Source organism: Papio anubis, chromosome 5, assembly GCF_008728515.1.
Source record: "Papio anubis isolate 15944 chromosome 5, Panubis1.0, whole genome shotgun sequence".
NCBI classification, from domain to species: Eukaryota; Metazoa; Chordata; class Mammalia; order Primates; family Cercopithecidae; genus Papio; species Papio anubis.
In genome coordinates this window covers 108,672,128-108,688,824 of record NC_044980.1, presented here as the reverse complement: position 1 = coordinate 108,688,824, position 16,697 = coordinate 108,672,128, and the positions used below count along the sequence as shown (strand labels likewise).

General features: G+C 38.5%; 2 protein-coding genes across 7 annotated transcripts in view; one reads left to right on the top strand and one right to left on the bottom strand.

Annotated features, from left to right (window-relative positions):
• AP3S1 (adaptor related protein complex 3 subunit sigma 1) overlaps positions 1 to 2,073 on the bottom strand; it is a 71,263-nt gene extending 69,190 nt beyond the window's left edge. For 3 of the 6 annotated variants that reach the window (XM_009208917.4, XM_031666411.1, XM_009208918.3), the window contains exon 1: positions 1,608 to 1,799. In XM_009208917.4, coding sequence (XP_009207181.1) covers positions 1,608 to 1,676 — 69 coding nt within the window. In that variant the 5' untranslated portion in view covers positions 1,677 to 1,799. Of the gene's footprint in view, positions 1 to 1,607 lie in introns of all 6 variants that reach the window. The other 3 variants (XM_003900013.5, XM_009208916.4, XM_031666410.1) reach the window with 3 other exon arrangements.
• On the top strand, positions 2,004 to 15,845 carry ATG12 (autophagy related 12). The gene is given in 5 exon segments (XM_031666412.1): positions 2,004 to 2,103; positions 2,105 to 2,327; positions 5,933 to 6,069; positions 11,326 to 11,388; positions 12,429 to 15,845. Coding segments are annotated over 5 exon segments (564 nt in total). The 5' UTR covers positions 2,004 to 2,022; the 3' UTR covers positions 12,489 to 15,845.
• Positions 15,846 to 16,697: the final 852 nt, after the last annotated feature.

The following is a 16,697-nucleotide window of genomic DNA, read 5'->3' as shown; positions in this document are numbered from 1 at the left end:
AACATTGCTTAAGTTTAGATATGGAAAAATAATTTTTTGAATTGTTTTACTATTGCAACATACCTTTTTTATACTGCAAATGGATGACACTGGCAAAATGGTTATGAAAAAGATTCCTTCAATAAAGGCCGGTACTATATTTTAACAAACAGGTAAAGTTAATGGCATTTTTTTCACTCGGGAGGATCAACTAGAATTTAAGCTGGATTACAGAATGATGTAGAATTTTTAAACAGACCATCAGTATTTAAGTTATACTAAATTAAAACCACACAGGAGTAGCAGAAAATATTCTTATAGCTAGCAAAAGCAAAACAACTGAAAAAAAAATGAAGAATAAGCTCAAGATTTCTCACTTCAACTAACACCTCCACAGACTGCATTATCATTTTAGGCAAACTGACATTTTAACATTTACTTTGTAACGGCAAGATTGATTTCCATCTGGGACTTATCTGCATAAAAGTGTTAGCCTTGGCACAATTTCAAAATTGAATTGAAAGCTCATTTCTGGCTATAAGCAAAGTGCCACAATACCACACAACAGTTACACCTCACATTAATCCTACCACTGGGAACCCAATTTTATGTGTTTCAGCTAGTGAATTTTGCGCTCAGATGAGCACATACCTCTATAAAACCCTTCCTCGATCATCAATAAATCACTTATCTCTACTACCTTAATGCCTCCTGCACTTGTCCATACTAAACAGTATTCACACATCTAAAAAGAGAAGTTCTACAAATGCTATTCTTCATAAATAGAAAAAAACTATAAATGATGGCAAATTCCCGTATGTGGAAAAATGCCAAACCAGAAGCTGAAATCATAACTTTTAGGTATAGAACCACAGTTCCAATCACTCAACTACAAACGTCGCCGGTTACTTCGAGGGTAAATAATTTGCAGCCAGCTGCTAAAAGGCCTGATAAAAACATTAGGTCCTCACGTATCTTCCTCTTTAATAAGGAGACACCTGAAAGTCACACTGGGCAGTCGGTCACGTATCGAAACATACAGGAGAGAGACTGTACAGAGCGTGCAGTTATCAAATGCAGGAAGCCAAAGTTCCTGCCCTATGAGAGGATTACAGTGAAAACCAGTAGCCCATCTGTCCAAAGAACAGAAAGAAGTCCACTTGGAAAGGCTGGGAGTCGGGGGAGGGGGGCGAGAAGAAGAGTTCCGCCCGGTCTTCCTCCTCCCGGGCTAACTGCAGCCGCGGGCGGCACAAGGCAGTCGAGCGGGATTGGCTCTTGGAGCCGGGGCACGGGGCTCCGGGGCGCGGGTGGGCTGCCGCTGCCCGATCGGCAAGGGCCAGGCACCGGGAAGTCTCCAGGGCCTCGCCCGCGCAGCCGGTAAGGCACGCAGCCCACCGACGGGCGGAGGAACCGCCCGGGCAAAGCCACGTCGGTGGCTGACCGCGCGGCAGGGAGGTGGGCACCCCGTCCACACCCACCGGGAGGCTGACAGCCGGCGAGAGCCAGGCGGCCAGGATGGGAGAAGGGCCGCAGCGCGCCGGAGGGGGTCGCTCTGAGGAAGCCGCGCTGGGCGCTGCCCGTCGCCAACGACTCCCCCTCGCCCGGATCAGCAGCAGCTGGATACTCACGTAGGGTTGGTAGAACTTGGAGAGCCGCGGCTTCCCGTGGTTGTTGAAGATTAGGATCGCCTTGATCATGGCTGTGCCGGGCCGACCGGGTGGGCACTGGGGGCCAGGGCGGGGGCGGGCGCACGAGCCTCGCCTCGTAATCTCGCCGGCGATCCTTCCCCACCCGCCCCCTCCCGTACGCGCCCGCGCGCGCTCCCGTGTCGCCGGGCGGGGCCCGAGAGGCGGGGCCTGGGCGGGGCAGGCACTGAGGAAAGCGGAAATATTTGTAGGTCCGAGCCAGCGGCCTAAGAGGGGAGTGTGCGCATTCGACCAAGCACGGAGACGTTGCCCACCTCTCCTTTACTTAGGTCTGTAGTCGCGGAGAAGCACATGTTGCGTTATTAACGTTCAGAAGTCTGCCACAGCTTCGATTTGAATGACTTGCCAGGAACACCAACTTTCACTGTGGAATTGGGTTCCCCTTCTCCGGCGCCTCCTTTGCTACGCTCTCTGGAGAAAAAGCACGCCCACTGCACGCGCTCAATCGCTACTTCCGCTCTCCAGTCTCTCCAAGCAAGATGGCGGAGGAGCCGCAGTCCATGTTGCAGCTTCCTCCCTCAAGTGCTGCTGGAGGGGAAGGACTTACGGAGGTCTCCCCAGAAACAACCACCCCGGAGCCCCCGTCTTCCGCTGCAGTTTCCCCGGGAACAGAGGAACCTGCTGGCGACACCAAGAAAAAAAGTAACTGAATTTATTTCCGGGCAGAGAGGCGGGAGGTTCAGATTGCATCCGACTGGGGGTGGCGGCCAGTAAAGAAGCAAAATTTAGAGGAGCTCCTGTCCTAGACCTGCATTTTGACTAGTCATCAGAAGAAGTGTACTTTTTGATTTTTAAGGCTTATGAGTTGAGTGTTAAAATACTCTCTCTGTCTGTGGGTGTAGGTCCTGATACTTGGCTGCCACACCCCTTTCTATATTGTATTCTTTGAGTCGGCCAGACTGCGAGCTCTTTGAAGGAGGGAGGGAGCTGAGTGGGGGTTCTCGGTAATTCCAGGTACTTAACACAGGAGCTAATTATTTTAATAATGTTTTAAGGTGGTAGGGATGGTCACTGGCAAAGCCTGGATTACAATTCACGCCTTCCGACTTACTCGCTTTTTTGGTTTTTTCCCCCTCCCAGTTGGTTGTGAATTCGCTCCTTAAACCAAAAACCAAATTCTTACGCAAAATGAAGACTGCTAAGGGAAAGCTAAAGGCACAGATGTTACCTTTTTAAGAAACACATTTTGGAACCTTTTTGAGTTATTTCATTGCTTGAACCAGCTATCCTCAACCCTTTATTGTTTGAGAGTGTTTTCCTTTGTAAAAGAGATTGCCAAGGTTACGTGTTCTAAAGCACTCTCTAGAGTTAGAGTTGCCCATGAGAAAAGCAGCATATAAGCATCCTCGATTCAGAGAGGCTGATTTTGTCCTTAGACAAGTTTTCCGCGTTCAGTCTTAAGATGACAGTGGTCTCTGGCCGGGCGCGGTGGCTCAGGCCTGTAATCCCAGCACTTTGGGAGGCCGAGGCGGGCGGATCACAAGGTCAGGAGATCGAGACCACGGTGAAACCCCGTTTCTACTAATATATATAAAAATTAGCTGGGCGTGGTGGCGCGCGCCGGTAATCCCAGCTACTCGGGAGGCTGAAGCAGGAGAGTCGCTTGAGCCCACGAGGCGGAGGTGGCAGTGAGCGGAGGTCGCGCCCTTGCACTCCAGCCTAGACAACAAGAGCGAACTCCACCTCAAAAAAAAAAAAAAAAAGACATTGGTCTCATTGCCTTTTCTTCAACTTCTGCTGCTGTGGAGGATAATTCTCTCCCAAGACTGCCCCCCTCCCCCTTTAAGTCAGACTCCCATTTCCACGTGATGCACTGTGAGAATTTCCATGGATAGCCGCTAGAATCTTTCTTCAAAAGAATTCCGCAGGTTTTACAGTTTTTTGTTGCGTTTTTTCTTCCAATGTACTATAGGCAAGAGCGGACTTTCCGAGATTCGTTTTAAGGTCTAACAGTCTTAGTCAAATATTACTTGACCCTGATGATAGTGTGTAAAACAGAAACTAAAAAAACAGTGGCTTACAATCTAAATATTGCCCGAGGGCATATTTTCTTGGTCTGAACAGTATTTTTTGCAAATTGAACTGTCATTTAAGGATCAGATTTTTATTTTCTGGCTCTTGTTAGCATTTGTTTGCCTCTCCAATATAAAACTTTCTATTCCTAACCTATTTCTAACTATTCCTACCTTGAGGTTGTCATCATTTGTTGAGGATAATCTGATGAAAGCAGCTTAACTGTTTTGTATCCTCAGCCTTTGTTTTAATCTACAGAAGAAAGATTGTTGAAACAGACCAAGGTTTTGGCACTGGCGGTATGTTAGGTTACCTGGGGAGTAAGTGTTTTCCTAGTTGATTCTAATGTGTATTCGGGGTTCAGAACTACAGGCAAATTATCTTTAAAATTAAAAAGAGAGGGCAACTGTAATTAAATTATTTTCCTTCTCTAATTTCTCACTGTCTTACACTTCTTCGTTAGGTAGCATAACTCATGATATTTTTCTGCTTCACTTTCTGGAAATGTTTAATTGCGTTAATGGATGTACTGATAGCCCCAGGGGATTGAGGGAGCAGTGAAGGGAGGTATGAAAGATAGGATAAAAAAAATCCCATGTTATCTCCAAATACATTCCTATTCCCGAGATAACTGGGCCTAGGATAATTAGTTCTTTAGTAGGAAGATAAAATGTGCATGCATCATGTGTTCTAGATGCCTTCATTCCAGGGATAAACTTGAATAAATTGACCTCTGATGTTTCGGCTCCAACATTTAATACCAAAAGAATGGAGCAAGAAGGGTGTAGTAGAGTAGAGTTAACTTTAGGGGGCAGCAATACACTATTTTGCTTTCAATGTGTCTTGGTTTTTGACTGCAGATGTCTTTTTTTTTTTTTTTTTTTGAGAGGATGTCTCAGTGTGTCACCCAGGCTGGAGTGCAGTGGCGCATCTCGGCTCACTGCAACCTCCGCATCCCGGGTTCAAGTGATTCCCCTGTCTCAGCCTCCCAAGTAGCTGGGATTACAGGCATGCACCACCACCCCTGGCTAATTTTTTGTATTTTTAGTAGAGACGGGGTTTCACCATGTTGGCCAGGCTAGTCTTGAACAAGAAGTTGGAAGGGGACTGGGCCCTCTTGAACTCCTGACCTCAAGTGATCCTCCTTCCTTGACCTCCCAAAACGCTGAGATTACTGGCATGAGCCACCGCGCCTGGCCAGATGTTTGTTTGTTGTTTTTTAGCAAATAACTTTATTCAAGAGACAGATTCATAGGGTTTGGATTTGCATATCTGTGTTTTGGATCATTGAAACCTTAAGATTTCTCTTTCTGCAACTTCTTTTTGGCCTTTGGTTGTTCTATTATTGTTCATAACTTACTGCTTTCCTTTATTGAAAAGTTTATTACAGAAAATTTGGTAGTTACAAAAAGCATAAGTAAAACCAAGTAACCATTGCCTACAATGTCACTAATGAGAAATAACGTTTTGGTGCATATTCTTCCATATTTATGTGAATGTGTTTTTGATGGTTTCTAATGCATTTGAGATATTATACATGCTGTTGGAGAGATTAAATATCCACATATATACCCAGCAAATGGCAGAGCCAGGATTTGAACCTCAGGCAGTTTAAAGTATATGCTGTTTACTACATTCCATTTAATCAGTCACCTCCAAATATCCTTTGGATATTTAGGTTTACCAGTGTTTCATATAAAAATAAATGCTTAAACGGAGGTGAAATGTTTTTAAGTGAATTTTTACACATCTCGTATTTTCTTAGACTAGATTTCTAGAAGTATTATTGAATCAAAGTATACCTTTATTGGGATCTGTATTACCATATTGCATTCCACAAAGAGTGTACTATTTTACATTCTCAGAAGTAATATCATCTACACTGGTAATTATTTTAATTTTAAGTAGTTTGGTGGGTGAAAAGGGACATGACATTATTTTACTTTGCTTTTTGTGAACTTAAATATTGTTTTTGTATTGATCATTTGTATTCTCTTTGGAATTGCCTGTTAAGATAAAATGCATTTTAAAAATTAGTCCTGTTGGGAGAACTTCGTAGGATCAAGAAAAAAATTACGGAAAAGAATCTAACATTTTTATACCTCTCACATATCTTCAGTATCATAAATACATAAGATGGATGTAGATTAAATATTTCTGATTTCTAAGTCTTTTATATTCCATTCTCTTTAGATGTTTTCATGTAATTGTCAGTAAATTTTATTCTTTTACAGTTGACATTTTGCTAAAGGCTGTGGGAGATACTCCTATTATGAAAACAAAGAAGTGGGCGGTAGAGCGAACTCGAACCATCCAAGGACTCATTGACTTCATCAAAAAGTTTCTTAAACTTGTGGCCTCAGAACAGTTGGTATGAAACCAATAGTGACGTTTTCCTACAAAAATTAGCAGTAGTTCCTAGGCAACAATGAATTAACTGTTGTTTATAGAAATGCATATGGAGCCACATATGTTGCTTTTGTTATGCCCTTTTATCCTTTTATTTTTATTTATTCATTTTCTTTGAGACAGTCTCGCTCTGTTGCCCAGGCTGGAGTACAGTGACTCACTGCAACCTTCTCCTGGTTCAAGCGATTCTCCTGCCTCAGCCACCCGAGTAGCCAGGATTACAGGAGTGCACCACCACGCCTGGCTAATTTTTGTGTTTTTAGTAGAGACGGGGCCATCTCAGAAGTGCTGGAATTACATGAGTGTGCCACTGTGCCCTGCCTTATCTCTTGTTAGTGGAGTTTATATACTTTATCAAAGGATTCTCTGGGGAATTCTGAAATGAAATGTTTTAGATTTGTTTTACAATGTGAACCAGTTTATTTATGTATTTATTGCCTCCTGTATTGTTTTCCTCAGAAAGTCACTGAATACCCGTGCAGAAAAATCTATTATAGAGCATTACAATATCTGTACATTACTACAAAAGTTTTGGATTTTTTCAATTTGTTTTGATAGCAGTTACTTTTTTCCTATTTTTCTTGAGATAAGCAATGTATCTTTGCCATATATTGTAAAAGAACTAAGAAATATTTCATGTTACAGTACACATTAAGCACTTCACAGGGGCAGTTGTAGTAAAGGTTAATTCTTTAAATGCCACTGCATTTTAACTTGGCATTTGACTACAGAAATTTAAATGTCTACATGTATTTGGCATATTAAGTGTTTTTTATATATACAATTTATATATATCAGACACCTTTATCTGCAAATAGATCACAATCTTGGATAGTATTAACTCAGGTAGCATGAGTGAATAGGTAGTTGAAGAATCGCTATGTATTTTTTAAATAAAATCAGGAATTTTTGTGTGAGGGCGCTAGGGGGAATTATTTGCTTCTGAACACAGGTGTGTGCATGGGTAAAGCAAGTGAACTATCATTAAAGCAGGACATGTTGGAATTTCTTTTTGTCAGGGAGGAGCAAAAAACTGACTCTGATCTAAGAGTTTGGCTGCAAGTGCTCTCACAAAGGTGAAGCTAAATGGAAAAGTCGGGAATGAGGACATACATTTGAGAGAAATGAGCAGAGGCTATATATTTACTAAAGATGCAACATGAAGAGTTGGTAAAAATAAATGTACTGACTAATTTAATGCATTAGTTTAGAAATACATGGAGATTTTAAAAAGATGAAATGATACTGTGTTCTCTGTTAAGAGTCTTGAAATTTTGTATTGCCTATATTCATTCAGTAACCTGAAAGGACTGGATTGATACCAATACATAGTAGGTTGAACCACATAAAATTGCCATCATTCAACCATTTTACCCTATGTAAACAATTTCATAAAGGTTAAATTAAAGCCTCTGTAGTGAATATGATTATCCTTTCCCATTTAAGCAATAGGAAACATAAAAAATTATTTCATCATTTTCCTAGATTAAACTAAAACTGATATCTTTTGAGTTTTATCTAGCAAAATGGACATTAAAGGAAAAAAAGTAATGCTAGGAATTCTGGGAAGATAGTGGTATCAGAAGGCATGCATGAATCTCTCTGAATTCTCACAAAACTTAGTCAACTAGATAGCAAAACCAAAAACCCATGATTAGTATTTGTAACAAAACTAGGTGATAAGATATCCTCATGAGCCCCAAAACACATGTTGGTGGGGGCAAACCACCAGCAACCACAGGACCTGCATGGTATCAGCATCTGTGCTGAAAGAAGCAGTAAGAAACAGGGTTGGCATCTGACAGCACTGAGACAAGAAGAACCTCAAAAGCGCTAATAGATCCTGACTGAGAAGCAAAGTGAGCCAATTTAAGAATAGAAGCCGACTGAGAGGAGTTTTGCCCTCTCCTGTAGCACGTGATAACAATGTATTTGCACTAAGGAGGACTTGAAGGGCTCGAGCAATCTCAAAATAGACCCAGGAGGGCTCCAGGACCCCATACTGAGGAGAAATTTTGGGAAGTGAAATGAAAATTAAAAAGGGTAGAGACATGAGAAAGGAAGGAAAGAGAAAGACCAGATCAAAATGGAGGGGAACAGAACTTAGAAAGCTCAAAGCAGGCCTCCATCGTTTTGAACAGTATACAAAAAACAACAGGGGGAGCGCTGTGAAGTTAGAAAAACTACCCTAATTCACCTCATTCTAAAAATTGAGGAAAACTAATTTCACATAAAAACAATAACAAGGTCAAATTCCGTACAGTGTTACAAGAAAAAAGAGATGCGGAAAAGAACAACATCCCTAGAGACGATGAAATCAAGCCAGAAAAATATGCCTGTAAGACAAGTCGAAAACTGGAACCTTGTATTTCAAAACGAGCTAAAAACAAGAAGATAGTATAAGACATGAAAGAAAAACAATGATCAGCATTAGTAAAACTAAGAAATGAAGTGACAGAGCTCAGGAAAAGAATTAGAAATAAAAGAAAATTATTTCAGAAACGGAGACTAAAGTAGGAACGTAAACAACGGATAATGGGTTAAGAAAAATAGATGAAAAAAATTTAGAAGTGAGTCAGCCTTTGGACAAGAGTCTGTGAAGAAAAAAACCAGAGCAAGGGAACAGAAAAAATACTGTAAAAATGTCATTTAAGAGATTTCAAACTACATATAGAAAAAACATCCCAAGTACCTGAGAGTATCAACCCAGAATAATGAACACTAGGATGCATTCTGTTAAAATTACTGGACTTGAAATCATTTGGAAATGTAGGGGTTGGGAAAGAAGGCATGACTTAGAAAATTAGGCTGTCATCAAACCTTGACAGCAAAGATGCTTAAGGAAAAAGTGAAATAAGGCTTTCATATCCTGCATAACTGACTTAATCGGGGCACAAACTATTAGCGGAAAATGCTATTCCAATGAATCCATGAGGAATCTACTAGACAGAGAGCTTTATAACCAGAATAACTAGAGACATCAATTTAAAGACTGCTGATTTAAAAGTAAAAAGAAAAAAAGCTGATTTAAAGGCAAAGTAATTAATAAAACTAACTAATTTTGTCTGCCCAAGTTTTTGTAGTTTGGAAATAATAGTTCCATGGAATTTTACTTTCACGAACCTGGAGTAACTACATCTACTTTAAAGGAACAAATTATAAGCCACTTAGCGTTTCTACAGTGGAATTGATGATGTTAACCTGTTACTTATATAGAGCTTTATCTCTTTTAAACTAACTGAATTGCTTTTTTAAAATTTCGAATTAACACCTGTTAAAAAATCACATTGAATTCCTTCGGTTGGTTCTCTGCTCCATCTAGTCTGCTGTTTTCTGTGAACACAACACCATCTTACTCTTTGTCTCCTTTGCCTAAGAAGTCCTAATTACTACTTTCTTCACCTGGTTAAATCCTGCTTATTTCCCACAAAGCTGTCCCTGACCCTTTTGCTAGGCTAGACTAGTGTACATTTCTGTATGCTATATACTTCATTAGATGTACTTTTCTCACCCATATTTATTCATGTGTGTCTGCCTCTCCTATAGATTATAAGCTCATTGAGGGAAGAGGTCACATTAATCTTCATAGTTCTGTGTACAATTCTCAGCACATCATCGACACTGATAAAATAAACTAAGCTGTTATTGAGAGCCCTTCCCCTCATTTATAATGTACAAGAGTAAAATCTGGATTTGCTCATAAATTGTCAGGCACTGAACACAAATTTTATTTGTATTACAAAAAATTCACATTAAAATGCACATCATTTTCTGTTACAGTTCTGAAATTTTTGTGCCAGAACTCTACTCAGCCGTAACCACGAATTGATATTTCAGCATGAACTATTTTTTTTTTTTTTTTTTTTTTTTTTTTGAGAGGAGTTCCCACTCTGTCGCCTTTTTAGGGTTGGGAGTGCAGTGGCCGGGATTCCGCCAGCTCACTGTAAGCTCCGGCCCTGGGTTTACGCCATTCTTCTGCCTCACTCCCCGAGTAGCTGGGACTACAGGCGCTCACACCTCGCCTGGCTATTTTTTGTATTTTTAGTAGAGATCGCTCACCATGTTAGCTAGGATGGTCTCTCGCCACTTCCTGACCTCTCTCGCGGATCCTCACTTCCTCGCCTCGCCTCCCAAAGTGTTGCTGGGGACATGTGGCTTGAGCCACCTCCTACTTCCAGCCTCAGCAGCATGAACCAGTTTCCTGAATTTAATAACAACACCTCTTATGTATATTATACCACCCTAGGCACTATTACTTTAAAATATCTCATTTTGTCTTTCCCAACAGACCCAAGAGGTATAGTTACTATTATTTTCCATATCTTACAAATAAAGAGGATGAGAGATTATTTGTATTTAAAGCCAGGATTCAAACCCAGATGTGTCTCAGTAGAGCATGTACACTTAATCACCACACTATGTTGGCTAAGAGAGATGCGAGCAATATTGATTGTTCGTGGTTGGTGATCAAAATAGTATCTGTCGACCAACTATTCTGATACTTTTTTTTTTAATACTAAGTTTAATCCAGGACATTTTAGTCCCAAATTTGGATATTAAAGGAAAACTAAATATGTTACCTGCATATAATGTTTTTTTCCAAAAAGAAAATTATTAGAAGGCACTTGGACACTGTGACTTTTTTTAAGTACTAGAAATATTTTAGTAAAAACAGACTAAACTGAAACATTGAGCAGCGAATCCTTTAAAGAGCAAGGTTATAAGGTTTTAATTTTGTTACTTTTTTCCTTGTTCATTTGCCTTTAAGTGACTATAAAAAACCTAAGTATATATGTCATACATTTACCCAAGGAAAGTGCACAAACTACCTTGAATATTAGATATACTGATTTTTGACTGTGTGTGTGTGTAATTTTCTTAGGGGAAATTATGGGTAAGTGGGGACATTTTTATGATAATGTAATTTCTTGAATAACTAGCCTTTCAAAAGCTATTTGTAAAAAATATTTAAGTTTCTTAGTTATAAAAAGTTAGGAACCACTGTTCTAGGAACTGGAATTGTGTTATTTTTATTCCTCTGGAGGAAAAATGAGATCTTCATAAAGATCTCTTTGACTTGACTAGAAAAGTTAGGAGTTCAGAGAAGCTTTCTTCAATTGTGAAAACAATACGAAATAGCTAGCTGATTGGAATGCAGAAAAATGCAGATTAATCAGGATACCCTTAAACATCTCTGTTTTTCTCTCCTTTCTTGTAGTTTATTTATGTGAATCAGTCCTTTGCTCCTTCCCCAGACCAAGAAGTTGGAACTCTGTATGAGGTAAAAAAATATATATATATTGCTTTTTTTTCTTAATGGAGTATGCACATCTGTATAATATGTATATTGTGTAGTATTGTTAATTCACATTTTTATTTCAAGAAATGGCATGCCATTCTTTTGTTTGGTTTTGTTTTGTTTTTTGAGACCGAGTCTCACTCTGTCGCCCAAGCTGGAGTGCAGTGGCATGATCTCGGCTCACTGCAACCTCCGCCTCCTGGGTTCAAGCAATTCTCCTGTCTTGCTCTCCCGAGTAGCTGGGACTACAAGCGTGTGCCACCACACCCGGCTGATTTGTTTTTTTTTATTTTTAGTAGCGACAGGGTTTCACCATGTTTGCCAGGGTGGTCTCGATCCACTGACCTTGTGAGATCTACTCACCTTGGCCTCCCAAAGTGCTGGGATTACAGGCATGAGCCACCGCGCCCGTCCAGCATGCCATTCTTAATTGTCTGGGATAGAAGAAAAGATGACTTTCTTGTTCTGTTATCTAACATCTTGATCATAGTAAGATCTTAATAAATTATACAGTTATTGAAGAACCAAGGAATAAATTATATATCAAAGTCATCTTTGTAATTCTTAGAAAGTAAGACTTTTTCTTTATGGTTGATTTCTTCTGCATTGTTCTTATAATCTGTTATCCAAATCTGCCTACAAGAAATTGAAAAAACAGCGTAAGAATGACTTTGTTCAACATCTTACAGTGTCATTGCAATAGTCATTAGAGTACACCTAGTAGCACCACTACTAGAAAACAGCTGAAATTACATACATTGTGGTTGGAGATGTAGAGAAAGGACAAGATTAAAATACATAAGCTCATTCATGCCTAAGATGCTTAAAGGACAGATTTTATTAAACACTTCGGATTATTAATATGTGTCTGATAGAAACAGGCATCCTTTGAAAGAGATAGCCTGTAACATAAGTAACTTAGTGTACGTGTGTGGATATTAATGATACATGTGGCATTTATTTTCTTAGTTTCATCTAAGAATAATAAAGATTGAGTTTGATTTGTTGCCTTTTTTTTGTAGTGTTTTGGCAGTGATGGTAAACTGGTTTTACATTATTGCAAGTCTCAGGCATGGGGATGAACCACAAAGAAAATCAACTTGCTACGTAAGATGGATTTTCACAGAAGAGACAGCTCTGAAAAGTTTTGCTGCTTGTGGCAAGAGACTTAACAGATGTGATCTATTCAGTATGTGTTTACTCTATGTTTATGCATAAGAAAACATCCATAGCATGAATGGACTCAAAAAAATGTGATTTGTATTAATACACCAATCATCATAAAAGATGGTCATTATAGTACACCCATTGCTCCTACTTGTTACTATTATTGCTGCAGATCTGCCTCCAAGGTTGAAAAGGAGACTAAGACTGTATAAGCATCTTCATTGCCAGTTCTCAAAATGACTGAAATTGTTTTCATGATAAAAGTTAATATACTAAAAGGTTCCTTTTTTTTTAATGTTTACATTTATGTCTCTGTTTACCTTCTTAAAAATAGTCACATTGACCTGCTGGCTGAATACCTCAAAGAATCCAGTAGAGGGCAGCCCACCAGGCAGGAAAGATTAGGCACTTTGGTTTCACATCTTTGCTGCGGAGTAATAGGGAAAATGGCTGTTTTTGCTAATTTTTAGCTAATATCTAGCCAGGAGAGCAAGCACGTTGGACAGACTGAAAGACTGTAATTTTAGACAATACACATGGTTATATTATAATACAAATTCTGGACAAATAAGTCATATACCTGTTTTCAGTACTATCATTTAAGGATTCTTGAGTCCCAGTCACCTAACTGTGGTGTTATTCTGTCATTTATATAGTGTCAAAAGCACTTGATGAGTAAACCCAGTAACATCTTTTTGAGTGTTTCATAATGCATTTTCCAACTTGAAAACACTCAATAACTGAAAAATAGCCTTATTGTGTATTTTATGCCATGACTAAAAGTACCATTTTTACTGATGCTGTTAGACTGATAATTTCTTGAAGTGAGATTTAACCTTTTTTATCTTCGTTCAGTATTATATTTGTAATGCCATATTTTTAGAAAGCATTCCAGATCAGCCACGGTGGCTTACACCTGTAATCCCAGCACTTTGGAAGGCCGAGGTGTGGGGATTGTGTGAGGCCACAAGTTTGAGACCAGCCTGAATAACAAGGCAATTTCCCCAACTCTACAAAAAAATGAAAATTAAAAAAAAATTATTAAGCTGCAGAGGCAAGAGGATCCCCTGAGCCCGGGAGTTCAAGGGTATAGTGAGTCATGATTGTACTGTGGCATTCCTGCTGGGCAACAGAGTGAGATCCCATTCTCAAAAAAAAAAAAAAAAGCATTCTAGTAAATCAAATGGAATGTGAATGGAATTTCAAAACAGAATCTAAGATGGTATGTAGTAGAATTCCAAGTAATATCATTTTAAAGTTAAATAAGTTGAATATGGAAAAGATCTGTTCTCCAGTTTTGTCCGCTTCAGTTAACTGAAGGAATATATTTAATTATATTAATATATTTAACAAATAAAAATATGTTGAATTTTTTATTATGTTTGCCACTGAGGTTTCAGATGATAGACCTCAAAAATCGAAAATACTGGTTGAATTTGTAGCATCCATTTAATTATTCTTTTTGACCTAAATGTTGGCTAAATATGCAACTAACCTTATTTGTTTTCTTTCCTAACAACTCTGAAGAATACATAGGACTTTGCACTTTTTTATTTTATTTTTTAAGAGACGGAGTTTTGCTCTTGTCGCCCAGGCTGGACTGTAATGGCGCAATCTCGGCTCATTGCAACCTCTGCCTCCCAGGTTCAAGCGATTCTCCTGCCTCAGCCTCCTGAGTAGCTGGGATTACAGGCGCCTGCCACCACGCCTGCCTAATTTTTTGTTATTTTTAGTGGAGGCGGGGGTTTCACCATTTTGGCCAGGCTGGTCTCGAATTCCTGACTGACCTCAGGTGATCCACCCACGTTGGCCTCCCAAAGTGCTGGGATTATAGGCGTGAGCCACCCTGCTGGGCCTGGACTTTGTACTTTTTCAAATCATATTTAATTATTTCTTGATCTTTACTCAAAGAATCATTCTATGCTAAATTTACAACATGAAGCAATAATTAAGCCTGGATCTGATAAGTTATTGGGTGACTAGAACCTAAAACACAATTTATTTTTAATTTAGACTCTCAAGTCTTATTAAACTTGGGGGGAAAATTGAACATTCAGATGATATTTTAAGTTTTCTTTGTGACTAGATGTCAATAATGTCATGCTTTATTTTACTGTACATAGATGACCCATGGCACACAAAGTATATGTATAATATTACAATTTTGTACTTCCACCTTTAAAAGTATGCCAAAGACTTCATAATGAATTCACTATATTTAATGAATAAGGCAAATTAATGTTTTATCTGAAATCAAAATGAGATTGGATAATTCCTGGAATCTGATTTCTGTAAGTTTCAATCCTAAAGAGACCTTAAATATCTACTAGAAGTACAGTGTATTCCTCAGATTATATGACATTAGTCAACCAATTTAGTTGTAACACAAAGTGGGAAAGTCTTAGGTGTTGAAGGAGTGTGAAAATAAAAATCTCATGCAGTTTCTACTTCATTTTCCAAGGATTATAATATGCTGAGTAAACTCTTGGCACAAAGGAGGAAGCCAGCTATGGACCACATAATGAAAACTATTCAGAAAACAGTTCAGCAAATATTACTATTTGAATACAGTTCAAGTCGTATTTATATAAATACTGTTTCCCTACATTATTTAACCCAAACTGGATTATTCACTGTTCTCTCAAGATGCCTTGTGTTTTCTGTTTCCTACTTCTGCTCGTGCAGTTTACTTACACTTTCACCCTTTAAAATCATAACTCTTCTTCAAGACCTGATTCAGATTTTAACTTTTTAAAGGCTATCTGAATCATTCAAGGAGAAGATACCCTTTCTCTCATAAAAACACTTACAGCAAACTACCACTATTACAGCACTTAGTGCATACTGCCTCAGAGCCATGTGTCATTCTGGTTTTTATCTGGTACCCACACACACATAATACTTACTACATTTCCTTATACATAAATAAGTAGTAATGTAACACATTGAGTGAATGAAATTGTGATTTGCAAAGTATGACAGCTAAAAACAGGAAATTTTGTATAAAATGTTTGTACAGCAGAAGGTAATGGAAAATATTTGCAACATATAACAGTGCTTTTAATGTCTTAAATATGTGAAGAATTCATTTCAATTGGTAAAAAAAAAAAGACCAACTGAAAAATAGGTTAAACATACCAAATTTCGATTCAGAAAAAAAAAATGGCCAATAAAACATGAAACACCTTGAACCCTATTGGTTACAAAAAATACAAATAAAAACAATGCTGATGAACATCAATAAAAGTAATGTACATCTTGGTATTAGCAGAGTTGTGGGAAAATCCTGTCATATTTTGGTGAATAGAATATGAGTTGGTATATCACTTTTAGGGGGCAATTTGGCAATATCAAAAACCTTGAAATGTAAGTATAAACTTCAATTTGTTCATATGACCTTCCATTCACACACTGAATGCCTACTATGTCCTAAATATTGGAATAACACTAATAAAGCTCATAAGAGACTATAAAGTCCCTGTTCTTGAGTCACTTTCATGTTGACTCAAGGGGGTAGGACAGACTTTTCAGATTTGAATTTAAGTCTCAAATTTTTTAAAACTGAATTTTTAGAAATAATGGAAAGTAGAAATATTAGTTTACCCATGTTTCCGTATTTAATATTAATGAAAGATAAAACATGTATGTATGTGAGTAAAATCTTTAGAGGAATCTTTATAAATCAACTCCCATAGTTCCTTCTGTCATCGTAGCTGATATACACGAATCTAGGTTGATTACTTCTAGTGATAGACACAAAGGATGTCCTGTCCATTTTGAGATGGCTATTTGTTTCATAACTGTCTTTCTTACAACATGCCAAAATCTGCCTCCTTGCTTCCTCCAAGTATTTGTTCCCAGTTCTTTTATCTACATCTACAAAACATACCTTTCCTCTTTTCCTGCCCCACTTTTCCCAAGTCTTGTCTCAAGAATGATAAATCTATACCTCTAGTTGCTTAGAATTTTAACTGTCTTCAAACCCAGTTTCAATCCATCAGCAAATCCTGACAGCTTTACTACCCAAAGCAATCTACAGATTAAATGCAATTGCTATCAAAATACCAATGATATTCTTCACTGAAATAGGAAAAAAAAAAAGTCTAAAATTTTTATGGAACCAC